Source organism: Quercus robur, chromosome 7, assembly GCF_932294415.1.
Source record: "Quercus robur chromosome 7, dhQueRobu3.1, whole genome shotgun sequence".
In the NCBI taxonomy this organism is placed as follows: domain Eukaryota; kingdom Viridiplantae; phylum Streptophyta; class Magnoliopsida; order Fagales; family Fagaceae; genus Quercus; species Quercus robur.
In genome coordinates, this window is record NC_065540.1 from 10,673,201 (window position 1) to 10,700,741 (window position 27,541).

Here is a 27,541-nt window from a genome sequence, read left to right on the forward strand (position 1 = left end):
AAAAAAACCCTTAAAACCAACTGAATTACAAAAAGACTATTAAAAAAAAAATCAAATGATAAAAATATCTCTTTAAACTTTGGGAGGAGGCACCAAAAGTTTTCTCCTATTTTCTCTTATCCACACAAATCACCTCACTTTTCTCCCCCAACCAAATGGACAGGGATAAGGTCATAAGGGGTCGTTGATTGGGCTTCAAGCCCATTGGGGAAGCATAGGACCAACCCAGTGGCTAAACACAGCTCAAAACCTAACCCCAACTCACCCACGGTAGCACAGAAAGTCCATACACTCCTAGAAACCTATTCCATTGTAGATCGCAAAAGCAAAAACGACTGAAAAAGAATTTTTATCTGTTGTGTGATCGTTCGCTTCTCCACGTCTTCGAAAACCAAAACCAAAACAAAAAAGAAAATGCCCTTTTAGCCACGTCACCTTCCCATTCTCTTTCTCTTCAGCTCTCCATTTTTCATATCTATCGCTTTACCCTCTCAAACTCAATACATTTTTTCTCATTGAGACCAAAATTTTCTCTCTCATATGTATATGGCATTTAAATTGCAACATAAAAGCTTAATTTATTCAAGGTACTCAATTCTCTCTCTCTATATGTGCGTATTTTGTTGAACTAACTAACTTTAGGCAGTTGGAATTTCTGTTATGCGCTTTAGAGTTGGTTACTATTTTATTTATTTAATTTTTAATTTTTAATTTGAAAATTCATTGTTTGTTTGCTGAGAAAGTGGAGGAAAGTGAAAAGAAAAGAAAAAAAGGATAAAACAAAAATTTAAACATGTTATTGTCCGTTTGTTTCTAGTTTTCTTCAAAGAGCTGGAGAATCCAATTTGAGTTATTGTGGATTAGAAGGTTGATTTTTATTTTTCTTCACAGTTTTGTTTATTTTGACTAAACAGCGGAAAATGTGAATTTTTTTATAGTAGTTTCTTTGACTCAGTTTTCTACATAACCAAACAGAGACTAAGTCAGATAATTTGTAATTTTTTATTTTTTTAGAGTTCTTGATTCTGAAATTCCTCAAATCACGTTGTAAGTAATTACACTACATTTGTGATGCTTTGTGGAACTGTTGTGGAATTGTGTTTGTATTTGAGTGGTTAATGATAAACTACCATTTGTTCCAAAAGGTTAAGAAACTATTAGGAATTGGTGAATTCAATCACTTAATCATTATTTATTCTAACAATCTCGCTCACGTTGGGCCGATTTTTAGATGAGTGGTAGATTGGAGATAGGGTTCCACTGACTCTGATATTATGATAAATTACCATTTTCCAAAAGTTCAAGCTGAGTGAATTTAATCACTAAACTATTATTCTAACAATTAAAATGGACGAGGAATTATGATGAAATAATGTCATATTTGAAGTGCTTCCCACATTCAAAGTTAAAATTTGATTACTAAAATAGAAAAAATTTGAGAAGCGCGATTCACATATTGGTTTATACTCGAAACTAGGGGAATTTCCTTGTTTTGTAGGAAGAATAAGGCACCTTAAAGATTGTAACGGTTTAAATGTGGGTTAAACAGTGAAAGATTTGGTTGTAGACTTGTAGTAGATGTAGCCCTGTAGTTTTATGTTCCACCATAAGCCTTAAGAGTCACCTATTGTGGTGAAAATTGTGTCATTTATGTATTCTGTATTTGCAGCTCTTCAGATCCGTGGCTATTGCGTGAGTCAGTTAGAACCCGTTTTTCCTGCAAGCAAGTGGCTAGCTTGGATCACCTCCTAATAAATTGGGGTAATTCAAGTAAGAGATGCTTTATAAGGCTTGCTTTGTCAGAGAGCAATAATGTTGGCCTTAGCCACCGGTTGTTGGGATATAGGAAAACCTATTTTACCTTTCATAAATCAAGAAGGATGGCAAAACACCGTCCTCTTGCATCCGCTGATGATGGTGTAACAGTCAATGGGAGTCCCCCAGCAAGTACCAGTGGTGATGTGGAGGGAATGAGGGTCAAACTAAATCAGTCACTACAAGCCGAAGATAATAGCGATGGACTTGCCCAGACTTTACATGAGGCTGCCAGGATTTTTGAGTTAGGAATCAAAGAACAAGGCTCATTGTCAAAAATATCTTGGTTTTCAGCTGCCTGGCTTGGTGTAGACAGAAATGCATGGGTGAAATCAGTATCTTATCAGGTATAGTCATGAAACTTTCTTCAAAAGTTATTGTGACATTCTCCAGAATTTCATGTGGTAAATGCTTCATGTATGAATGTAAACTCTTGCACTAGCATGATAGGTTTATTTTTTTATTTTTAATAAACTATTATATAGATCTATTGAAAGTGTTATCTTTCCCAAATGCAGTTTTAGCTTCCTGTTTCCTTTCGTAGAGTTGTTAGTTGATACATTATACTACTTTTTTCCTGAAATTCCTGCTCAATATATCATATGAGTAAACTGGTTACTCTTCAAAAAAAGAAAAGCAACCTGGTTAAGCTTCTAGATTTTTGTATGTGATGAGTTAAAAGAGAGTGCTGGACTCTGAATTCCTAGTCCTAGGGTATTGACTAATCAGTTCTTACTTAATTTAAACTTGTATAATAAATATCTAGGCTATCTGAAGACTCATGAATTTTCTCAGGCTTCTGTGTATTCCTTATTGCAAGCTGCAAGTGAGATTTCATCCCGAGGTGATCGTAGAGACAGGGATATAAATCTTATTGTTCAAAGGAGGTAGTAAGTTGCTCATATTTCATATTATAAGTGCTTATGTTGCGCAAGAGCTATCCGTTTTCAGAAGCTTGTCAAAGTGAGGCCTTTTGTTGTCAATTTAAAGCCTTTTTGTGTCCCCCTTTGATTTAGCCTTGATGGATATGAATGTCCACTTTATTAATCAAGATAGTGTTTCTTGTGATGAATTAAGGATCTGGAATTTCCCCACCTTGGATTGTAATTGTGCTTACTTTACATTTCAACTTTCCAGTGACTGATTTGATTGTTGGTCCTGCACAGCCAATTTTGAAATTAAATAGTCTTTAAAATTCACAGACAAGCTTCTTTCACTTTCCTTTTTTTAATAATTGGCCTCTTTTACTCTGTAAAAAGAAATGGTTGTTTGAGATTTAAAAATTCTTGGATTTAGTTTATGTGTGAAGTTAATGCCAGGAAACTTGTACTTTTTGGCTTTGCCTTCATTTCAGAGGCAGGATCTCTAATGGTAAACTTTTAAATTTTTTACTGTCTTTTATACTTTGCCTTTTCTTGGTACTTTCTTTGATGATCTCTGATATCATTGAGATGTAATTCCCATCAACCTCCCTATTTATATTACTAAACTACCCATATGGCCATCTTCTTCTCCCTTTTCTTTTAGCTATATTATATATTGCTTTTGGTTTCAAAAAAAAATATATTATATATTGCTTTCAGTTATCTAGGCTTTTTGATGTATTTGATATTTGAGTCAATGCAGTTTATTACGGCAATCTGCTCCACTGGAGAGCTTAATCCGAGATAAATTATCAGCCAAGCAACCTGAAGCTCCTGAATGGTTTTTTTCTGAGCAAGTTCCAGTGGTGGTGACGTCCTTTGTCGATTATTTTGAAGGGGATGCACGCTTTACTGCTGCCACTGCTGTGTATGTTGTCATCTTCAAAACTGCATGTTGAGGTTTTGCATAATGATTTTGAAGGTAGTGTAGAGATTATGTTATTTTTAATTTGCTTACAGTTGTGGAAAAGGCACATCATTGGGATCTGGGAATGCAAGTGATGTATCAGTCCTCATGCTTGCACTTACTTGCATTGCTGCAATTACAAAACTTGGTCCGGCAAAAGTTTCTTGTCCGCAATTCTTTTCCATGACTCCAGAAATAACTGGTAGATTGATGGACATACTGGTTGATTTTATTCCTATACGCAAGGCTTATCATTCTATGAAAGATATTGGTCTACACACAGAATTTCTTGTTCATTTCGGTCCTCGAGCTGCGGCATGTAGAGTAAATAACGATTGGGGTTCAGAAGAGGTCTTTTTCTGGGTAAATCTTGTACAGAAGCAGCTGCAACGAGCTATAGATAGGGAGAAAATATGGTCAAGACTGACAACATCTGAAAGTATTGAGGTTAGTGCTAAAGTCTCTGTAGCTTTAGAGACAACATTTTGTCTTTCAGCCCTGCGAAGGTAGCTTATTGAATGAAAGAGTTTGGATTTAAGATAGATTTGAGGCAACGAACTTATTATTGGCTAAAAATCATTTTGAAGTAAGACTCAAGTATAAGTACCAATCTAACATTCCTCATCCTATAAGAATTTATAATATCATCAATTTTATAGTGAATCAAAGTAATAGCCAATCAGCATTATTGGTCTGGTAGAAAATATATATATATATATATATATATATCGGTTTAGGACTTGTAGAAGAATAAAAATAAAGACAAAGAATAGCAGAGAAATGAGGGAGTTCCAAGTTACCATTTGCCAGCTATTCATACAACTTTTTTTTTTGTTGCTACATCTGAAAGTTATTTGTGTGAGTTGCTGGTTGCTATGTTTGGTAGGTCTGTCATATTTAAAAGAAAAAAAAAAAAAAAAAAAACCATTTTGGAAATGTTTTATAAATACTACAGAATTAGCCAAAGATTAAAAATCATATGGTTTTACCTGAGAGAGTTTGAAGCGAACCAATTTGTAATATAAATTAAACTAGAAATTTTTTCAAAAAAAAGAAACTGTCCATTCAGAATGAGTGGGCAGCAAAAAGAATATATTAACATTGACAAGGGCCAAGAACCTTGTGGCTTAATTGTTATATTTTGGTGTTTCCAATATAGACGTCTAGGGTTCAACAAATCTCCCCTCCCCCAACTATCGAATTATCAAAAATAAATATATTGACAAGGGCTATGCCCTTTTTGATTTTCTTTAAAACATAATGACTAGTTAAGTATGCTAGAGGCCTATACACTTTTGTGTACATGTAACTGCATTGTTTCAATCATGTGGATGCTGTTATTGAAATTAAAGATTAATTGGCAACAGGTTTTGGAGAAGGATTTGGCGATATTGGGATTCTTTATTGCTTTAGGCAGAAGTACAAAGTCCTTTCTATCTGCTAATGGTTTTGATGTTATAGATGATCCTATTGAAGGCTTTGTTAGGTATAGCTTCTGATCTATGACATTTTTTTCTTCTTTTCTATCACCCCTTAAGTTTAATATTGCTTCTATGGTTTGGTTGACTATTTATTTTTGCCATTCTTTCTTGCAGTTACCTTATTGGGGGCAGTGTTTTATACTATCCTCAACTTTCATCAATAAGTTCTTATCAATTGTATGTTGAGGTTAGTATGTATGATTATTATGATCTTATTAAAATGTGTTGTGGTTCAGTTATGGAATTTAACGCTTTTGCATTCCATAGGTAGTCTGTGAAGAGTTGGATTGGCTTCCTTTTTATCCAGGCAACTTTGGCACCCAAAAACAGTTGCACAGCCATAAAAGTAAAAGAGATGGCCCTCCCAATGCTGAAGCTATCCCTCAAGTAATAGATGTTTGCTCTCATTGGATGCAGAGCTTTATCAAATACAGCGAATGGCTGGAGAACCCTTCTAATGTTAAGGCAGCAAAATTTCTGTCTAGAGGGTAATTTCATGGTTCAGTAATAATTTAACAATAAAGTGATGCATCTGATTTATGGAATTATGATAATTTTTTTTCTATCTTTTAGGCACAACAAGTTAATGGAGTGCAAGGACGAATTGCGGATATCGAAGTAAGCAAACGGAGGCTGATCACCTCTCTCATACACACACACACACACAAAGTGTATTTGTGTACTCTTTGTTTGAAGGATTAGAAAAGAACCTGTAAAACATGGGATGGTCTGTGCATGTAAACCATGAAACTTTCTTACGAATCAACAAGTAATTGCGATTATGCTCCTTCAAAATATGTGATGCAGGAATGATATGGTGGAAAGTAAAAGTAAGAATTCTGTTGAGAGGATTGGATCTAAGACTAATTTTCTGCCTGAGAAATCATTGGATTCTTTTGACAAGGTTGGCTTTTTTATACTTAAATCAAGTCAATGTTCTCTTGCTTAATGGCTTCAAGTTAATGTTGGATTGATGATATACCCACTTTTAGAAGTAGAAGACTAAATTTATTTTGAATAAGAAATGTGGTGAATATGATTTCTACCTGAAATCTAGCAAAGTCAAATGAATCTCGATTAGACACCTATGGGATAGGGATCTTGCAAGTTGATTACAATGTTTCCTAGAATAATTCATGTTTGTAGATATGAATAAGTATTCAATAAACTTATAAACATGATTCACCGTGGCTCACTGGGGACTTCTTGCCTTTCATTTTGCTAGTGTTGTTGCTTTTGATTGAGATTTTTCAACTGTAATCTTTTCTATGTTTATGTGAATTTGAGTTGAGTGCATACTAAATTTCATGGTCTTGATATTGTTTTTAGTCATGGTATTAGTGGACCAAGTTTGATATTCTTGTTGGAATTTGAGACTAGCAGAAGTGCATACACATAAACAAGAAATGAAAACACACATAAGACACAAAATTTTAATGTGGTTTGGTCAACTCCATGCCTACATCCACAAGTAACACCAACCAAAATCCACATCAACAATTTGGATTACAATCACTCTCACCAAACCTCACAAATAACTTAACACATTGTCACAAATTTCACAAACACTAACACACAGAAAAACTCTCACAAACACAGTAATCCAATTATCATTATACCCACCAACAAACAAATTCACAAATGAGACAGTCATAAGTCTAAAGTCCCAATACACCCAATGGTGCTCTCTCACTCAAACAATAACAAATTCTGAGCTCACAAATGCAGGTGTGTTAAAACCCTAAAAGAACTACTAAGTTACAATAGAAGAAATTTCCATGTTTTTCCAAAGTCTTCTCCTCTCGTTTATATGGGAGAATTTCTTGGGCTAAAGCCACCAAACCCCTTGCAACATTGTACATATGTAAAACTTAAATATCTATTCCTTGGTGGACTAGGAATACTTTCCTTGGTGAATAAGAAATATCAAATTACTTTTTTTTTTTTTAACAATGAGCAATCTTTCCTTCCACTTTATGAAATTTCAGGACAAGTCAAAACAGAAATTTGAGGCAATTTATAATAACCCCATTACACCATTTTGCTATATGAAATCCAAAGAAATCATGAAAAAACCAGAAAGACTATACTTCGTACTTTTAAAGCAACAAAAATTCCACAATGTGTAAATTATCATATAATATAAAGACAAGAAAGTTCTCTATATGGGTTGTTGTATTCATCTACCATGCAATGGAATCAAAGTTTGGTGTTGAATATTTAATTTAACACAATCCTTGCCAATGAGCTCTGGCTCAAATGGAACTTCTTCCGGATGGATGGTTATGTTATAGGTTCAAAACCCATTGAGTGCATGTGTAACTTATCAATAAAAAAAATAATAATAATAATAAAAGCACCCCTTATTCTTTATGGCCTTATATATGTAAGAACGTCCATATGTTCACAAATAAGAATGTTATTTTTGTCATTAATTTCATTTATTTCTAGGATGATGATGTCTTCAGATGTTGCTTATGGTAAAAGTACAAATTAAACTTGCTTAATTTGAGCCTTGGCATCCAACCTTTCTCTTGACGAGCCGAATGAATGGATTTCTAAATTTCATTATTGTCCCAGTCCAAAAAGACTATACTTTGTACTTTTATCTGGAATCTTCTGGAGGCTTCTTTGATCTGGTGAAATTGGCATTTGGTTTCAGGCATTGGAGAGTGTAGAAGAAGCTCTTGTAAGACTAGAAAAATTGCTTCAAGAGTTGCATGTATCAAGTTCTTCTTCTGGAAAAGAGCATCTAAAAGCTGCTTGTTCTGACCTTGAGAAAATGAGGAAGCTGAAAAAAGAGGCTGAATTTTTGGAGGCATCTTTTAGAGCAAAAGCAGCCTCCCTTCGGCAGGTATTTCTTCGTGTTTTAATATTTTATTTAAGATTAGCTAGACCTCATAACATGTTGACTAGAAATGACTGCACCTCTCATTTAAATTTCTCACTATCTTGAAGAACTTGAAATGTTATGGGCATTGCCTTTTCTCTTTTTAAGACTAATAAATTTTTAAGCAAGCATGATCTGATCATGTGCTACATTATGCACTTTTTGTGCGTTTTATTATTATTTATTACTAAGAGATCTGTTGACATTGAAAACCACTAATTCAAACCGAGTCTTTCTTTACATGTTCGTAGTCTAATGCTTACTCTTTGCCAAGCTTACATATTAGTTGTGTTCTAAAAACAAAAGGAGTGCAGGACAAATCCTTTCCTTTTGATCTCTTCAGTTTCATTCTCCATCAGTTAGGGTCACATCTGCATCTTGCATATGACATCTATAATCCTTGTTAAAATATGCATATTTTCTCATTGATCTTGCTGTTACTTCTGTAATGATCATCCAGGGAGATGGTGACAGTCATTCCCAGTCAAGTATCAGCGGGCAGCAACAGTACTTGAAAGGGAAAAACAGGAAGAATGCTAATATAGTGCCGGATAGGAGCAACAGGTATGTAACTACTACCGTACGATTAGTTCCGCCTTTTGGAAGCTTATTAATTACTGCTCATCTTTAAAATTTTCCCACTGACATGCTATTTCTTTCTTTTGTTGGGTTAATCTTATTTGAAAAAAATTCTCTCCAGAATTCTCAACAAACCTATGTGGAGCTTCTTTATGCCCCTTCCAGATAAAAAGCCTGGCCCAGAGTCAATTATGGATGGATCCGTATGTTCTGCTTTTAACATGAATATAAAATTTTACGTTCGCATTAATTAACTTATATTGCCATGAGCTATAGCCAAATGTGTTTGTTATATTTTAGGATTCTTGTACATGCAAGCCTACCTTGTTGATCTTTCAAATTGAAGTTTGCCTTGTTTTGCAGAAAACTTATTCCTCTTTATGTAAAAACAGCCCTTTTTAGATTATGATTCAAGAACTTTTAGCTGGCCTTGGAATGCATTTTTTATAATGGCTCCTTTGAAGTTATGGTTTGTGTGATTTAATCTGCTGGTAGATTCTCTGATGTTACAAGGTTTTATAATTTGGGTCAGAACATGAAGGTACTAGGCTCAAGCTATGGCAGGATTAGAGTGAATATTTTGATGGTGTAGTGAAAAATCTTTGCTAATTTCGAAAATGAAGTTTGTGTTTGTGGATTAATTTCATAGTTTAAATCAAACAAGAGCTTTGTTTAGGTTGTCAATGGGATCTTGTGGTATTTATTCTTAGGGGTGTAGGACTGTAGGTTATGAACTAATTGCAAGGTGGATTTTCATAGGAAAAAAGGTCATTAGTTAATCAGATATCACTTCTCTAGGAAGTCAAAAGCTCCATTTGTTCCAAGGATGTCCACTCTTGGGTATTAGAGTGCCAATTCCCAACTTTGGGTCAAGAGGAGTTTCTATGAGCGTTGAGCAATTTTTTTTCTATAGATGCATTGAGCAATGATATAATAAATTAAAAAGTAACTAAATTGGGTGGATAAAAAGTTTTACTAGTTTGATGGAGGCAGTATGGGAGTACTTCTTTTGCTGGTTTGTAAATCACAATTTGGTAAAGCAATAATGATAAGGAATTCCTTGCTCTATAGGGCAAACTTTGATACTTTCCATTAATTTCAAAGTGACTGACAAGATCACCTAGATAAATTTATCAACTGTAAACTGTACCTGTCCCTTAGATTCTCAATATTAATCTTTTCCTGTTGGAAAGACTGACATTGTCAACTAATAACATGTTTCCACATACTTAACTGAAAACATGTTGTCAATGGTACTCAGTAGTTTGGATAGCTCCATTGGGAAACATTTGTGGAACTTTTGGACCTACTATTTATGCAACTAAACATGCTGGAAGTCTCAATACTTCTGAACTTTGAAATCTCTCCCAATGATTTCATTTTTCAGCGTTTGAATTTTTAATACAGAGTTATTTCAGCTTCAGTAAGATAGCTATTAGGGTTTTTTTACACTCAATATTCTCAGCTGAGAGATCAAGTGATTTTAAGTCCATTAACCTGGCATTTGGTTCTGTGATTTATGGGTTTCTTATATTTTGCTAATGTAACCATTGGCTCAGGGAGCTGAAATGCCTATTTTGCTATGTGAAGCAGGTGTGCTTTGTCAATTGAAAAGAATTTTAAAATTTGGTTTCTCTATGCAGGAAAATGAATGTTTGGAGCAGACTACTTCAAATATAGATAATGCAGACTCAGAATCAAATGAAATTCACCGTTTTGAACTTCTGAGGAATGAGCTAAAAGAACTTGAAAAACGGGTCCAAAGAAGTGCTAATCAATCAGAAAATGAGGAGGTATATCTAATACGCTTTTAGTTAGTTGTGCGCAATATAAAATATAGATAAAACTGCCATTAGGATGTGGAGTTCAAAGGTCAGGTGGATGTTAGATAGGGCCTAGTTTAAATGTGCCTGAAGTCCCAGCCAACTTTGTTGATTTTAAAATTTCTTGTGGCATTTGGCCCTTGTTCTAGAATTCAGTTGATGTCTAAACTCTCATTTTATATTTAAATTGTTTGGGCATTTTCACTTGAATTGGAATTATTTGAAAATCCACTTGACATTAATCTTGAAGCCGTTAAGAAGCAATTAATATTTTAAATCAGCTTTTAGCCTTTTACAAATCTCAAGTGGTATATAGTATACATAACACCTATAAATAGTGTTAGGATGTAACATTTGATAGCATAATGGGTTGTTCCTCTTATTATCCATCCTAAAGGTTTGACTCTTGACCTTCTCCCAAAAATTCCAAATAATATGAAGTTAGTGGGCCTATGTGTTAGAATATTTTAAGGTTGGCCAGCTATTGGCTTTGATTTTCTATGCCAACAGAATATGTTAGAAAGTTTTGGCTAATGGGGTCCTTGGCTTTGCTTACATGTGATGAACATGAATAATTATCAACAAACCTGTGAGAAATTGTTTCTTTGCACTAATGCTTATTTTTGGCTGCATCCAGTTTTCTTCTTTTTAGATACATAATTTTTTTGTTTTCTTCTCTGTTGTTTGTACATATTTTTCTAATGAAGTAGTCTTCTCTTAATACAAGTTTTCTTACCTATAAAAAAAAAATGGTTGTTATGGGTTATGACACCAAGGAAATGACCCTGCTAGTTTTGTGTTGGTGCCCAGGCAGTCATCTTTGTGTCAGAACATTGTCATGAAAATTTTCTTCCTTTGCTTGTCTGTAGTGTTGTTTCAGACTTTAGTTTGTGATCATGTGCTATTATTTTATTTTTTTTCAGGAGTTTAATGTTACAGATGATGATGATAATAATCAGTGTGATGTTAGAGGTTCTCAATTGGTCCAGGTTCAGAAGAAAGAAAGTATCATCGAAAAATCATTAGTCAAGCTAAAAGAAACTAGCACGGTATGGATATCTATGGTTTTCCATCAGTCACAATATGATCTGTGGTGTAACTAGTATACATGATTAGTCTTATTTTAAGCCAAGATCCTTGTAGATTAACTAGTTGGCACCTCTCGATGTTTCCAACACAGAGATCCAGGGTTCAAATCACCTCTTCCCAAACTATCTAATTATAAAAAATAAAAATAAAAAATCCATCTGCATTATGAATATTGCAATTTCAAAGAGTCCCTGACAAGAATGTTGATTTTAATAAATTTGATGTTTCTGATACTTTAATAGCCTAGACCTACACAACCCCTCCATTCACTGTTACTACCTGAGCCAAGGCCAATCATTTGATCTTTGGAATTAGTAACATTAATCAGAATTTAAGAGAATCATTTCTTTGCCTTGACTGGTTACATGAGAATATTTCAGCTTATGTAATCATAATCACACTTAATTGAGCAGGATGTCTTGCAAGGAACCCAGCTTTTAGCTATTGATGTTGCTGCTTCTATGGGATTGCTCAGAAGGGCCCTGGTAGGAGATGAATTGACAGAAAAAGAAAAGAAAGTTTTCAAAAGAACGATGACTGACTTAGCATCAGTTGTTCCAATTGGCGTTTTGATGCTTCTTCCGGTGAGTTTAATATGGAAATAATTCCCTCAAGACAGCATTCTTTTTTTATTCAACATTGCATCTCCTTTTTCGCTATCCAGCTTTCCTTCCTTGTATCTTTCTTAACCATTATATTAACTCAAGAGACATATGTTAGTAGGTTATATAACCCTGATCAACTCTTTGTCTTGGCTAACTCACCTTTTTCCCCCTTTCATTTAGATTAGTAGCACCATTACTGTCCCTTAAATTAAGTATTGTTGCCACATCATTTGAGATGGGGAGTTGAGACCACCCAGTTGTGAGGAAATAGTTTTCATAAATGTTAAATGGGGAAAATATATCTTTTTCTGTTTGTGTACAACCTAAATGGAGGGAATACATCTATAATTTCTATCTATCAGAAGATAAAGATGGGAATCTACTGAGGGTTTTCATACATGTACATTTATTGAAAGCTTCAAAATCAGTCCTGTGCTATTTAATACCTCTTCTATGCATAATCACGGTTTACATGACTGGAGAAAACATTGTTTTTATGACAAATTTTCTCTTGGCTGTTGAATATTGATTCATTTCTGACTTAATGTTGAGAACAACTATTTCCTCATTCCTCTAGGTTACTGCAGTTGGGCATGCAGCAATGTTGGCTGCTATTCAGAGATATGCACCAGCTCTGGTGTGTGGCTTGGCTTTCTCGATCAGCTTTTTTTTGTTAAAATCTTTGTGAGATGCCAAAACTTGTGTGTCCTGGTGAGCTGACACTTTTTTTTGGCAGATACCATCCTCATATGGACCTGAAAGATTGGATCTCTTGAGGCAACTTGAGAAAGTTAAGGAGATGGAAACCAGTGAAGATAATTCGAATGAAAATGGGGAGGAACTAGCCTGACTAGAAGCCAATGCAAATTTTGTACAGCTGTCAAAATTGAAACACTAGTTTTAATCATGAGGTGACATGATTTTATTCTTTTAAAAGCTAATTTCACTGGGTTCTGAATCCTTTTGACAATAGATAAGCATAGAGAAGCTCATTCCATGTGTCTGGCACTCCAGGTAAGCACCAATGACTGCAGTCTTGTGGAGAGGGAGTTGGAGTGCCTGGCTCGCGATACTTTGAAGGGTGACCATCAAACCTAAATCCTGTTAGATATGTGATGTTTAAGAATTGGATACTCCTGTTTCCATAATCCATCTGTTTGACTACATTGGAAATGAATTCATTATTTAATGGCTCCGCCTCCAGATTTGTGAGGTTTGTTTCTGGTTCTGTGTCTGTATCACACAGGCCCCCGGTATCCCAGGTGCCATTCCTGCAATTTATGTATGAAAAGCTTGGGTCAGAGCTTATAATTAAGGCCTTCCGGCTATTATTGTCCTCCCCTCATTTCTTTTTGAATTGCAGAAAATGAGTGCATAGGATTCAAGCATGTAGATGAGAGAAAAAACTTAAATAGTATCAGGTGCTGGCCTTCAGTTCACTAATCTAATTCAATTCAAGTTCTGTAATGATGATATAGTATCAAGGTTCTATTGTATGTTTTAATTCGAATGAAATAGATAGTTACTGAGACTTGCCTATAATGCACTGGGGAGTAGCTGCGAAAGAATATATGACTTCTATTTGAATCTAAATTTTGTAATGCCCAAGACTTCCATGTCTGTAAAGACCTCCTGAATGCTTCCATTGTGTCCATTGTCATATTTACTTTGCCACCTTCCTGGAAATGCAAGCCCCTGAAAACACAGCAATAGTGGTGGTAAAAACATTTAGTGTCAATTATCTCATTTTGCAACTAAAAGTATTGAAACAAAAAATAATTTAAAAGTTGTACATAAGTTGAATAACTAGTAATTGAAGTCTGACAAACTAGAGTCGTAGCATCAATAGAAGCTCCTTACATCTTAACAGTTTTGTCTTCATTCCACCAATGACCAGCATTGAAAACAAAAACATTTGCTCCAATCCACTTCTTGGAGTACCCGTGCAACTCATCAACCCTAATGGTTTTTTGAATTTGATCAGATGAGTTCTCAGATGGCCGGCCGAGGAAAACTAAAAAGGGTGCTCTGTAATATTCAACTGTGAGGTTGTAGTCATGGAACCGCATGGAGAGGAAGCCTTTGTGTTTGGTTATGGGGCTTCCATATACTTCATATATTCTAGACTGGTTGGAGACTGCTTGTGCAAGCATGCATAGCAGGGATTCCCACTGGTTTCTTCCAATAGAATCGCCGGCAAATACTATACGTCCATTTCGGCTTCTTTCCAGGAGATCACTTGCATTAAATCTGAGATTAGCAAAAAAGAAGCAAAATTATAATTTTACGAAATGATCTTTGGTAACATGGAAAGTACTATAATTACGTGATTGTATGAGGCCAAAACAAGAAAGAAAGAAGAAAATTAACTGTTTTCTACTTTGATCGACTAAAATCAAGGAATATTAATGATCCTTCCTTGATTTTAGTCCAAGGGATTCTTTTAAGCTAATTTTAGTTCCTATATATTTTATATTTAGTTTCTCAAAAAAAAAATTATATTTGGATTTTTTTTTTTTTTTGAGAATATATATTTAGAGTTCAATCTAAAAATAACAATTTAGAATAGCAAAGATGTAGCATTTAAATGGTTTTCTCCACCGTGAATAAAGACCATTAAGCATTTTTTTTTTTTTTAGAAACAAGACTGTTAAGCTAAATTACGTAATATTTTTGATTTTGGCTCTCATTCCCTGTCTAAAAGTTTTATTTCCTTCCTAGTGTGCATTTGGAAGAAGGCTAATCGAAGAACGCACTATTAATGCATGACTCATGTATAGATGTCTTTGCATTTGAACAAAAAACCAGAATTTTATCATTTGATTGGTAAGTATTTATTCAAATTTAAACACATTCAATTCAATCTAATGTACCTCCACACGGTTAAATCTTAGAAAAAAAAAAATCTTTTTTTTTTCTTTTTTTGTGGCTGATTGGAAATTGAAATGATAGAAAGAAAATGAGTGGTTGGTTGAAAGCTATAGCTTATATATTGAACTCCTTTAACTAGTAGTCTCTTACTACTTAATAACGCCACCCTCCGCAGTTCACAATAAACCATAGACTAGCTGGGTGAGATCCTATGTCTTGCAAATTAAATGCATATGATTTCTCTCTCTCTCTCTTTTTGATAAAAAATAAGCATAAATTTTTTTTTTAGCTTATACAATATAGAAATTCTACTTTAGCCTAATCAGCCCAATCTAAGTATATATGTGTATGAAGTTTCCTCCTAAAAATTTGAACCCCAACTTTTGTCCCACTCACTCTACAAAAATTTTATATTTATAAAGTGACCATCAGATTAAGAGTGCACAATGATACATGAAAAATTAGATGCAAAACAAAATTTAAATTTTATTTTCTTCCGTATTACAGTAGAAAATAAGGGGATTTTTCTTAGCCAACATACATTGCTAATTGGTTGCACTTGATGAGAGCAACTTTCCACACGTCATAATTAAATCTTCATTATTAATGACTTTTCACAGTTGTCCCGCAACTCCCTCTACCAACTCCCTTTACCAAAAAGATTTAAATTTTTAAAAGGAAAAAAAAAAGTTTTGAAACTGTAATATTTGTGGTCCTTGATTCTTGCTCGTTCCAAATTTTTAGTGCTTATGCTAACAAAAGTGTGTGTGTTTCATCAATTTCAGAAATCTTATTAAATTTGTAGAGTTTGAGCTAAGAACTTAATATGAACTAGAATCTAGAAAGTTATATGTATTATACTATTATTCTTTTTATAGTCTATACAGCTCACATGCTATGAAAACGAGAATACATGAGAGAATTATTGCATAAATGGATTATAAAGAAAGTACAACCAATCATCAATCATGCATGCATGAAACTCCATTTTGAATCCATACCTTGGAAGATCACAGCCCTCTGGTTGCCATCGCCATTTACGATAATCACCATCTTTTCTTCCATTTCGACTGCACCGAAAGCCAGGATCAAGAAACTGGCAGTTCTCGGTGTATGACTCAAGGGAGTAACTTTCGTCCCAAACCCATCTGCCATTAGAATAATCACAACCTCCTAATGATGATTTTTGATTGTTTGGTAGGATTTGCGAGAAGAAACCAATGCCAAAGATGAACTGAGAGTCAATAGGGGTTACAAGGTTGAAAATAACAAAGGAAGAAAGTAAGAGAAGGAGAAAACAAAGTGCATATTTTACTTCTTTTTGGATTGTGATGGGGAATAAGAAAGGAAGAAGATGGAGTTTTGGTGTATTTGGTTGCTGAGAAGGTTCATGATCCATATGAAGGGGTTGAAGAAGTCATTAGAGAGAAAGAGAGACCAGGTTGTTTGTTAATAATGTGGGGTCAATAATTGAGTAATATAGAGAGGTTTGTGGAGTGATTGCGATTTTTTTTTAATAGCTACAGCGTATCTACTTTTATAGCCTATAATTAATGTTATACATAATTTCAGCAAAGAAATTAATGTTATAAATGTAAATTAATTTTTATAAATAACTAAAGTCCTGGTAGAACAAGACTTCAATTTTTTGAACTTTTCTTGTTGGGGTTTAAGCATTTCATGGTGAGACTTTGCTCTAACGACGTGCACTGCATGTTTATTAGTCTATTCAATTATTAGAATCCTCCACGGCTCCACCATGGGAGCATATCACTGTGTATACAACTCCCCTTACGTGACCATCTAACCCAATATATATAAAATAGGGATTTGCATGAATTGGGTTTGTGCTATTCTTAAAATTCAAGCCAACTTTTTAGGTTTGAAAAATGTCAAGTTAATCTAAACATAATCAATTGTAGCTCTAAAACCAATCACATCCGTACATATTGGGTTGTGTTGCTTGGATGGTGGAATTGGAGTCATTTGGGAAAAAAAAAATTAAAAAAAAAAAATCTAAGACCTCAACTTTTTGAGGTAACTTTAATATGACAGAATGTATGAAATAATTGTGGATCTATATGAAAGTAATAAGCAATTACTACAAATTAGGAGTGATGACAGGAAAGGTCGGATTGAGTTTCAAAATATACATGCCATAAAATGTGACCTTGTCAAGTAAATGAAAGGCCTAATTAATGTTGATTGACGGGCAAATGAAACCGTTTATAGGTCAAACAAGGAGAACCATTTGACTCCATCAAGTTATTCTGCACATCATATCATATCATCATATACTATATAGTAAAAATTGGGCTTAGAAGCCGTAATTGCGCTAAGTGACTTCACCAAATTGCAGAAATTTTATTAGATTTAAAAAATATATATATTTATATATATATATATATATAATTTTTATTTTCCTATAATTTCTAAGTTGATAAAAATCTTAATTTGGTTATACAATCCAAATTCTTCATCTAATCCTTATTTTTTAAGTGTAGTGTATTATAATCCAAATTCTACATCTAATCATTTTTTTTTTTTTTTTTTTTTTTTTTTACATATGGTGTATTATTAAAGAAAAGTAGCAACTTTCTTATTTTTTATTACTACACTACACCTATTTAGTTGGTTTTTTTCTTTGAGAGGTAAATTTAGTTGGTTGGTGACATACAGGTAAAACCTTCAAGTGTGTCTATCTAAATACTATCAACAAAGCCTAAAATAATAGGATAGAAAGAAAAAAAAATCATCTAAAGCATAAACTATTGAAATGTGTAGTTGTGATGTAGAAGTATAGCTAATCCCATGAATTTATTATAAAAAAATTATTAAAAAAAAAAAAAAAACCAATTTCATTGGGATACACGGGAGGATTTGTTATCTACTTTTTTTTTTTTTTCTCCAAATATATTTTGTTATAATTTTTTTTTTTTGGGATAAATGTCAAATTTTTGGATAACCAAAAAAGAAAAAAAAAGAAAAGAACAAGAAGCTAATAATGTTAACAAATAACAACTTGATTTTTACGGTATAACAGGAAAAAAAATTGTAATTAATTATGGTATTTGATTTTAAATTTTTTTTTTTTTTTTTTTTGCTTATATCAACTTCTTCAGAACTTAAAATTATTGTTTTAAATAGAAACAACTTCTTATCAACTTTTTATAACAATTGAAATCATATAATTAAACTAAATATTAAAAAATTAAATTAAATATTTAACGTGATGTATATCACAATTAATATCCTACCTTTTATGTCCTAATGCCATACAATTACTACTAATATTTTTTGAGTTCTTCATAGTTATCGTTAACATGTCCTCTCACTTTTGATTTATTTGATTAGCAATTGGAGATTTATTTGATTTATGAGTTATGAGTTCTAGGGTGATTAAAATTTTGGCTTCACACCTGCACTCTCTACAATAATATCCATTCCCTTAATTGATAATTATGTGTCAATCTAAAAATCATGAAAGAGTTTTTTTTTTTTTTTAATTTAATATACGGATCTCTTCTCTTCTCTCTACCTGATAACATGGTTTACATGATAAGAACAAACTCTATATGTTATGCTAGAGATAAGGATAAAGATGACATACTTAATTCTTTCACATGCATGTATATATATACCAACCATGATATAGAAAACTTTAAACGCAAAATGGTTATCATTTGAAATGCCGTTGACTTCAATTTCCTCTACAGGTAACATGTAGATGAATCTTTTAAATTTCACGTTTTGAGAAAAATAAAAATATAACTGTAAGGACCAGATTTAAATCCCTAGCCCAAAGGGTGGATGGACTCAGGCCCAACAAGCCCAAAACAATGAATTTGTAGAAAGTGAGTTGGAAAACTAGGTTAAAATGAGTTGGACAACAGATGGAATGGGCTCAAATGACAAGAACAAAAAGATAGATTGATTTCAACTAAAGAAAATTGTCCTCAGTACGGTCCGAGAATACCAGTTCTTGTATATTTCTCTTAAGTTTGATTACAAATTTGTTTTCTGATTGCCACAGTGTTTCTCTCTAGATTTCTCGATCCCCCTCTCTCATTGCTCCCTTCTTCTTTTATACTATTTTCCCTTTTCATCTCTACCCTTCACGTGCAGACCAGATGGTTGGTGTTTGATACTTGTCCCATTAGCACCTTCCTAAAATCTGTAGGTAGTAATTATAAGGCTCAAAACCACTGTTCAGGTATCACCTCCACATTAATGTGGCCAGAAAGTTAGCTGCAGAGCATTTAATGCGGTGGTAGCAACTTTCTCCTTAAATATTTTAGGACTCCCCTCTATCCTTTGTTTCTGCAATGCTTATCCATGCCAACAGAACTTCTTGGAACATTCTCCCGGACGGCAGACCACCTCTACAGACCTCAACTTTGGTTAGTCGAGGAGGCATTCATCCTCGGCCCAACCTCCTGGGCCATTATGATCAAAACTAACTTCTTCATTTACTAACATGGGCTCCCTTGACAATGTTTACCCCTCCTCGGACGCCCTCTAGTCCTTGACTTGGGCCTTAGGCCCACTATATACGTAGATAATGAGCTCCTGGACCTAATACCCCTACAATAACTTTTTTTCTTTGAAGATGTATATAAATTTTAATGTTATTTAGTTAAGTAAATGTGCTAGACTCAGATGTGCAAGGCAAATGAGAAGTAGGTAGGTTTTACAATATTGAAGAAAGTACAAGTTGGACTTAGAAACCGTAATTGAATAAAGTGGTTCTTTTGTTCTCTCTCTTTTTTATTTATTAAATTTGTTAATTTTATAGATAGGTTAAAATTTCATGTATGGATATATTTACAGATTATGCTAGCTTTATCATTTATTTTTATTTTATATGTTATTGACATCATATTGTGGATTTAATTTGTTGCAATTTTTGCTTGATACTTTGTTATGTATAGTCTAGCTTTTCTAAAAGCAAAATTTGCTGCCAATTTAAATTGGATAAGAGAAAAAGAAATTGGATAAATTAGATCCATCAGTCCAATTCCTATGTAAGTCTCTCTTTGCTTAACTTAAATTTGTTTTTCATATTTTTAATGTTTAGAAATTTGGAATATTCTTTTTTCTTAAAAAAAAAAATGGATTGTTCTTAATTAATGAATTGAGATTTCTATTTAATTTTGTTTTTGGTTGTTTGTAATTATTAAATTAATTTTTTTTCATGTGTTTGTTGTTCTTTTTGCCTTCAGTTTTAATTTTTTTTCTCTTCTAAAAAAATGTTTTAAATATTTGTTAATGCTTATAAATTTCAATAGTTTTTAAAGTACAATACAACTAAAGACATTACTCAAGTTATATAATTTAAGGTGTTAGATATTATATATATATATATAAATATATATATATATATATATATAATTATGTTAGATAAAAAATATGAAAGGATTTAGTAATGATTTATTCAGTTCACATAAAAAAATTATTCATTTAGTTATAGTTTCTAAAAAAAATATAGAACAAATTAATGACTAAAACCGTGCAAGGCATGAGACTTTTACTAGTTATATTTTTATTCCCATCCACAAAAACGCATATCTATCACATTATTTTTACACGAATATACACATCTATATTTATAGATCCATGTAGTTGTAATTCTCACCTTCAATTAAATAAAAAAGTTAAAAGCAATATAATTAATCATTTCCACAAATTTACACCTCCAAAAAAACAAAACCAAAAATATCATATGTACCTCTCCAAAACAAAAAACAAAAACAAAAAACTAGATATACCACCAAGTAGAAAGAGATGACATCTATCTTTTAGAAAGAGATCCATGACCACCTCTTCGACTCTTTGTATAGCCTCTTTCTTCTTCTTCTTTTTTCTTCTTCTTCTTTTTTTTTTTTTTTTTTTTTTTTTTTTTTTTTTTTTTTTCACTTTGCAAGTAAGCTTGAAATTTCCTTGCAAAATGAAGAAATTTAATTTACAATTTGAATTATCTTAGCACCATGAGGCAATGATGAAATTGAGATAAATGGATTTCAGAGAAAGAGAGATGAAATTTGAAAAAGTGATTAGTCAAGAAAAGCTGAAAAGAGTTTTAAAATTTGATAAGAATAAGGTTAGGGGATAAGGTAATCTGAAATGGACCAATAGGACAAATGAAGGTGAAAGGTGTGTTAAAAAAAAAATTTATATGTTTCAAAATATTTTGAATCAAGTTTTTCAAGTGAGATTTTGCTCCATCCAACATTGGGGTCGAAAATTTTAAAATCATTGGTCCGAGATTCCCCCAACCCACCATTCAAATTAGTTTGTGACCCCTTATATTAGGCTAGATTGGGTTCAGGCCCCTAATTATGGGGATGGAAATAGTTAGGGCAAGATGGAGATGGATCATGGGTATCTTACCCTCTTTTTAGGATGAATAAAACTTTCACATGGTGAAAGTGGGGCAGGCTGCAAGCAAATTAAAGATATTTTGTCATTTTTGATGAAAGTGACTTTTGGACTAACTAGATAAAGGTGTGGAAGAAGATAATTGAGCGACTATGAAAGTGTTAAAAAAGAAATATTTGTGTTTTGGGTGTGATAACTTACAAACTTGATATGTATAAAAATATTAAATTATATATAAATAACTTAATATATGCTAAATAAAAAAATATCTATACACATTTAGGATAGATTAAGTAAAACCTATTCCTCAAAAAAAATAAAAAAATAAATAAATAGTAAAACCTAACCACTCTCATTGTCAGTCTAAGGGGAAAAAAAAACTCACACAAGAGAAAGCATGATAAAATGGAAGTGGTTAGGACATTTTCGCTATCCTTACCTCAACAATCAACACCTCTCCTACCCCAACAATATTGGAAAAAAAATTGTGAAGGGTTTTATAACTTAATTAACACTTCTTGGTGTTTTTATCGGAAATGTTAAGGGTTCAAATTCTCCCTTTGTTGTTATTGTAACCGTTGAATTATAAATAATAACAAACAAATAAAGAAAGAAAATGAAAGGTGTAAGATATATATTGAAGTAGCTAATGAGGGGCATTTACGTCATTTAAGAGCATGCTAGAGTTCTCACACAATTTTGTTTCCTAATTCCTGAAACCCTCACACTACTGAATATAAAAGGGTAAAATACAAAAAAACTACTCTTGAGGTTTGGTGGGTTCCAATTAGTTCAATTGATAAAATCTTTGATGGTTGAATAACAGATTTAGGGTTCAATTCCTGCCTATACCAAAAACTGATTAGTGTCTTCGTTTGATGATAATGTATTTTTATCAGAAATGTTAAGGGTTCAAATTCTCCCTTTGTTGTTATTGTAACTATTGAATTATAAATAATAATAAACAAATAAATAAACAAGTAAAGAAAGAAAATAAAAGGTGTAAAATATATATTGAAGTAGCTAATGAGGGGCATTTAAGTCATTTAAGAGCATGCTAGAGTTCTTACACAATTTTGTTTCCTAATTCCTAAAACCCTCACGCTACTGAATATAAAAGGGTAAAATACAAAAATATCTGATGGTTGAATAAGAGATTTAAGGTTCAATTCCTACCTACACAAAAATTAATTGGTGTCTTGGTTTGATGCTGAAGAATTATATCATTAGGAACGGACATCATATGTTGAAACTCTCTAATTAAAAAAAAAAAAAAAAAAAAAAAAAAAAAAAAAAAAAAAAAAAAAAAAAACTATTGAGGTTTGAACCAATACTAAACAGTACTAAAATTTTTCAAAAATATCAAATTTGCTCCCTATGTATAAATGTCACTAAACACCATTTGAAAAATTTTATGCTTCTCATTCTTCATTATTAATATGTGGCTGCTATTTATTTATTATTGGCTAACGAGACACAAGCTTTCAAACCAAATTAAAAGTAGGGATGGCAAAATATAACCCACAAACTCGACACAAAACAATACGAAATTAGCAAGTTATGGATTGAGACTTAATAAGTTTGTGTCGTATTTGGGTTGACACGATTAACCCGTTTAATAAACAATTTGCATTAGTGTTCAACCTATAGAGTCTGTTTAACCTGTTTAATTAAATGACATTTTACCAATATACTCTTCAAACCCTAAGTATATAAACTTATTAGTTGTTGTAATTTACTTTCTTTGACATATTGTGATTGATTGTTTGTGATATCGAAATATGCTTTAGTTTTGAATGATTATTTGTGATGCAGTTATTCGTTAATTCTAAATTTTATATTAAAAATATTTATTTATATTTTTTTTTCATTTTGATAAAATTTGATAAATAGGTCGATACCACTGAACCGTTTAATAAATGGGTCGTGTTAGGGTTGAGGAATCTTGACTCATTTAATAAACATATCGAGTTAGTGTTGGTCCATATAATTGGGTACCCATGAGTTAATACGACACAAATCCCAAAGGGTAAAATACAAAAACTACTCTTGAGGTTTGGTGGATTCCAATTAGTTCAACTAATAAAATTTCTGATGGTTGAATAAGAGATTTATGGTTTAATTTCTGCTTACACAAAAAACTAATTGGTGTCTTAGTCTGATGATAAAAAACTATATCATTAGGAACGGACACCATATGCTGAAACTCTCTAAAAAAATACTATTGAGGTTTGAACCAATACTAAATAGTACTAAATTTTTTCAAAAATATCAAATTTGCTCCCTATGTATAAATGTCACTAAACACCATTTGAAAAATTTTATGCTTCTCATTCTTCATTATTAATATGTGGCCACTATTTATTTATCTTTGGCTAACAAGACACAAGCTTTCAAACCGAATTAAAAGTAGGGACGGCAAAATTGGACATGACCCACAAACTCGACACGACATAATACGACACGAAATTAGCAAGTTATGGATTGAGACTTAATAGGTTCGTGTCATATTTGGGTTGACACGACTGACCCGCATAAACGGGTTGGGTTAGTGTTCAATCCATAGAGCTCGTAAACAAATCGACACAACTAACCTGTCTAACAAATGAATCATGTGAGGGTTGAGGAATCTTGACCCGTTTAATAAACATATCGAGTTAGTATTGGTCTATATAATCAGGTACTCATAAGTTAATACGACACAAATCCAACACACGAATACGAATTATCACCTTTAATTAAAAGTATAGTTTGTGTTTAGGGAGTAAATTGGAAAATTGTTTTTAAAATTCTTGGCAATATATGATATTATATATATTTTTTGGTAGGGTAATATATGATATTAGTTTAAACTTTAGGGGTGTTTTTTGTATTTTATCGAAAACCTAAATGTAAAACCCAAGTTCCACTCTCTTATATTTTGCTCAACACCACGCACCCACATAGCGCAGAGAGGCAGGCTAGGGTTTTTCACAGTTTCTCTTTCTCCTCACAAAAACAGCAAGAGCGAGCAAGCAAGCATGGAAAACACCGCCGCCGCCACGCCGGCGCAACTCTCACAGAAGGAGAAAGATATACAGATGATGTTGGCCTCCCATGTCCACTTGGGCACCAAAAACATCGACTTCCAGATGGAGCGTTATGTCTTCAAGAGGCGCAGTGATGGTTGGTTTTTCTCTCTCTTTTTAACTTTTTCTCTTCTCGGTTTTTGTTATTGTTTTGGATTGGTTTTGATTATTAGTAACAGTAGAGTTAACTGGGTGTCCAATTTTGCAATACCCATGTAATATTTTAACACTAATTCACTATTGGTAGCTTTGGTTTTTAGCAGAGTATGGCAGAAATAAGAACATTGTATTGATTATGTTTGGATGTATTGCATTGGTTTTGTTATATATAGCATAGTGGTTTTAAACTTTTCATTTTCAAAATGAAGATCCATTTGAATCAGGGATTGAAATGTGAAATTGTGCATATTAATTATCAGATTGTCTTTCGCATTTCATCTGTAAATGGAATTGTTTAAGATTTGTAGGTTTTAAAGCTTGGTTGTATATGTATATTGGGTTTATTTATTTTTTAAATAGCTCTTAGAGTAGATTGTTTAAATTTTATTGCAAGTTTCTGAATAATGGGCTCAGTTCTTAATGTACACTAAGTGCTATTAAGAGCTGCTTTTCACGTCCTTTATATATACATGGACTGGGGAAATTGATGTTTATGTGTTGATTACCTGTGTGCTTGTCTAATACTTGATTAGTGTTGTTTTGACTTTTAGGAATATACATAATCAATGTGGGGAAGACATGGGAAAAGCTTCAGTTGGCAGCCCGGGTTATTGTTGCAATTGAGAACCCACAAGACATCATCGTACAGTCTGCAAGGCCGTATGGTCAGAGAGCGGTCCTGAAGTTTGCTCAGTACACGGGTGCCCATGCTATTGCTGGGAGGCACACTCCTGGTACCTTCACCAATCAGTTGCAGACCTCATTCAGTGAGCCTCGTCTCCTCATCCTCACTGATCCAAGGACTGATCATCAGGTGATTGCTGCTTAAATTGATGTTATTGATGCATTGTTTTTGCTTGTACTGTTGCTTATTTGTACCAATGTTTACTCACTACCAAAAGCTGATTGCAGCCCATTAAGGAAGCTGCCCTTGGAAATATTCCAACTATTGCCTTTTGTGATACTGATTCACCCATGCGGTATGTTGATATTGGGATCCCTGCCAACAACAAGGGGAAGCATAGCATAGGATGTCTCTTCTGGCTTTTGGCAAGGATGGTTCTGCAGATGCGTGGTACTATTCGTCCTGGGAGTAGGTGGGAAGTGATGGTAAGGAAGATGGCAGAAGGCTCTTTTTGGTGGACTTTATTTTTCCTTAGAGAGCTAATTTGCTAACGTAAAATGGGTCATCCTTTTTATTTACAGGTGGATTTGTTTTTCTATCGGGAGCCCGAGGAGGCTAAGCAACAGGAAGAAGAAGAAGAAGCTCAACCCATGGCAGATTATGGAATTGAATATAATCCTGCTCCCCTTGCTTCTGACCAATGGCCTGTTCAAGGTGCTGCTGATGCCCAGTGGATCCCTGATGCTCCGCAACCTATTTCCGCTGTTACTGCGGCATGGACTCCAGAAACAGGTAGAACTAAGTTGTTTTCTTTTACTTTGGCTTATTGAAATGCAAGATTATGTAAATTTTATCTCGTTGATATGGTCCATCTGAATATATTTGTATGCACTGGTGCTATATTGCTATTATATTTGTATATTTCTAATGTTATAAACATGTTTGACGTGTCCCTATGGGCAAAAAGAGTTATTTATAAATTGATTTCAGGATTTTGTGCAAGTGTTCGTGTACGTGTTGGTAGTTTTTCTTCTAACACTGATAGCTTGAATTTACTACTAAAAAATCATATGATGGATTCAATTCTGGCCTTATTTGGTAAACTTGTCTATCAACAGCAAAGAATATTACAACTATTGTCATTTGTTCTTTGAATTTAATTCTTCATTTGTTTGCTGGAATTCCATTACATTATTCCTGGATGTTAATAAAGAAATATTTGCAACATGTGCTGATCTTGTGTTTAAAATAAGATTTGTTCATGCAGAAAACTATGTATGTGGTATGGCATCTGTTGCATTAGCTGACATTTTATTTCCATATTTCTTACCCTTTTTTTCCAGGTCCAGCTGCTACAACAGCTGAATGGGATCCAATTGCGCCCCCAATTCCTACTGTTGCTGTTGAAGGTGTTCCTCCTCCTTCTGGCTGGGAGTAATGAAGTGTGCCAGATTTTTTACTTAAATACTCCCTGAATCCAGGATTTTGTGTTAGGATTTGAAGTATGGTCAATTTTCTGTTGGGAATGAACCTTTTAATTGGCACAGCTCAGTTTTAGATATAGAGTTTCAGAGGCTTTTGACTTTGATGTTGGTGTCTTTGAGAGATGCTTTATTTTGATATATTTATGATTTAAAATCTGCAAGCAGTGTAAGCTATATTTTATGATAGAATCAAATCCTCGTTTTCCCTTGCATTCTGCAACATGACATGTTTGAAGGGTTTGGAAGTATATGACTAAATGTCATCCAAACTGTGCCATATTCAATTTTGATGTAAGGTACAATTTCTTTTTTGTTGTAGAAATAAATTAATACTGGTGACCCATGCCCACCCATATCTTTTGTCATCGATTGGGTTACCTGAGGATTCTGAAAGGTATCTAGAATATTAATAGCAACTTTTTATTTTTTGATAATTTAATTTTAGTACATTTAGTTTTTTACTAACTAAATTCTTGATCATCCTGCGACATTGTAAATTTAACCTTTAACTGATGATAGGGGTTGGTAAAATGTTATTTTTCCATGTTTGTTTGATGTTTAAGTTTAGAAGGCATCATTTTCTCAAAAAAAAAAAAAAAAAAAAAGTTTAGAAGGCATCAGTACTCATCAGCAGTTAAATGTAAATGTTAAACAAGGGTCTTACCTAGAAGACTGCTATTACTCAAAAAATAAAACAAAAACAAAGTGAGTTATTTGTGTTTCACGTTTAGCCTCCAATTGTTATGGCGTAATTTTATTTTTTTGGGGAGTTTGTTTTATATCAAATAAACTTGAGTGGTTAAGATGTATTCATATGTTCATCGTTATAATTGTCGACATTTTT

At 33.2% G+C, this 27,541-nt stretch overlaps 3 protein-coding genes across 5 annotated transcripts; 2 read left to right on the forward strand and 1 right to left on the reverse strand.

The window, feature by feature from the left end:
• The first annotated feature begins 354 nt into the window (after positions 1-354).
• LOC126692190 (uncharacterized) lies at positions 355-13,334 on the forward strand. 3 transcript variants are annotated; one of them, XM_050387703.1, is made up of 19 exons: positions 356-587; positions 1,670-2,162; positions 2,611-2,705; positions 3,442-3,606; positions 3,699-4,092; positions 5,013-5,131; positions 5,241-5,313; positions 5,394-5,614; positions 5,700-5,744; positions 5,934-6,030; positions 7,789-7,980; positions 8,477-8,580; positions 8,717-8,798; positions 10,239-10,388; positions 11,342-11,467; positions 11,921-12,091; positions 12,690-12,749; positions 12,849-13,023; positions 13,127-13,334. In XM_050387703.1, exons 1-18 carry the CDS (start codon positions 541-543, stop codon positions 12,960-12,962), a joined length of 2,748 nt encoding a protein of 915 aa, XP_050243660.1. In that variant the 5' UTR covers positions 356-540; the 3' UTR covers positions 12,963-13,023; positions 13,127-13,334. The 3 variants fall into 3 exon arrangements, with proteins under 3 accessions (XP_050243661.1, XP_050243660.1, XP_050243662.1); XM_050387705.1 differs by having other exon boundaries at positions 357-587; positions 2,611-2,702; XM_050387704.1 differs by having other exon boundaries at positions 355-587; positions 12,849-13,334.
• LOC126692191 (protein trichome birefringence-like 8) lies at positions 12,910-16,442 on the reverse strand. Its single transcript, XM_050387706.1, has 4 exons — positions 15,985-16,442; positions 13,973-14,362; positions 13,649-13,807; positions 12,910-13,383 (listed from the first exon to the last, which is right to left on the reverse strand). Exons 1-4 carry the CDS (start codon positions 16,380-16,382, stop codon positions 13,056-13,058), a joined length of 1,275 nt encoding a protein of 424 aa, XP_050243663.1. The 5' UTR covers positions 16,383-16,442; the 3' UTR covers positions 12,910-13,055.
• A 7,831-nt stretch (positions 16,443-24,273) lies between these two features.
• LOC126692192 (40S ribosomal protein SA-like) lies at positions 24,274-26,909 on the forward strand. Its single transcript, XM_050387707.1, has 5 exons — positions 24,274-24,526; positions 25,140-25,402; positions 25,501-25,698; positions 25,795-26,005; positions 26,557-26,909. Exons 1-5 carry the CDS (start codon positions 24,382-24,384, stop codon positions 26,649-26,651), a joined length of 912 nt encoding a protein of 303 aa, XP_050243664.1. The 5' UTR covers positions 24,274-24,381; the 3' UTR covers positions 26,652-26,909.
• Positions 26,910-27,541: the final 632 nt, after the last annotated feature.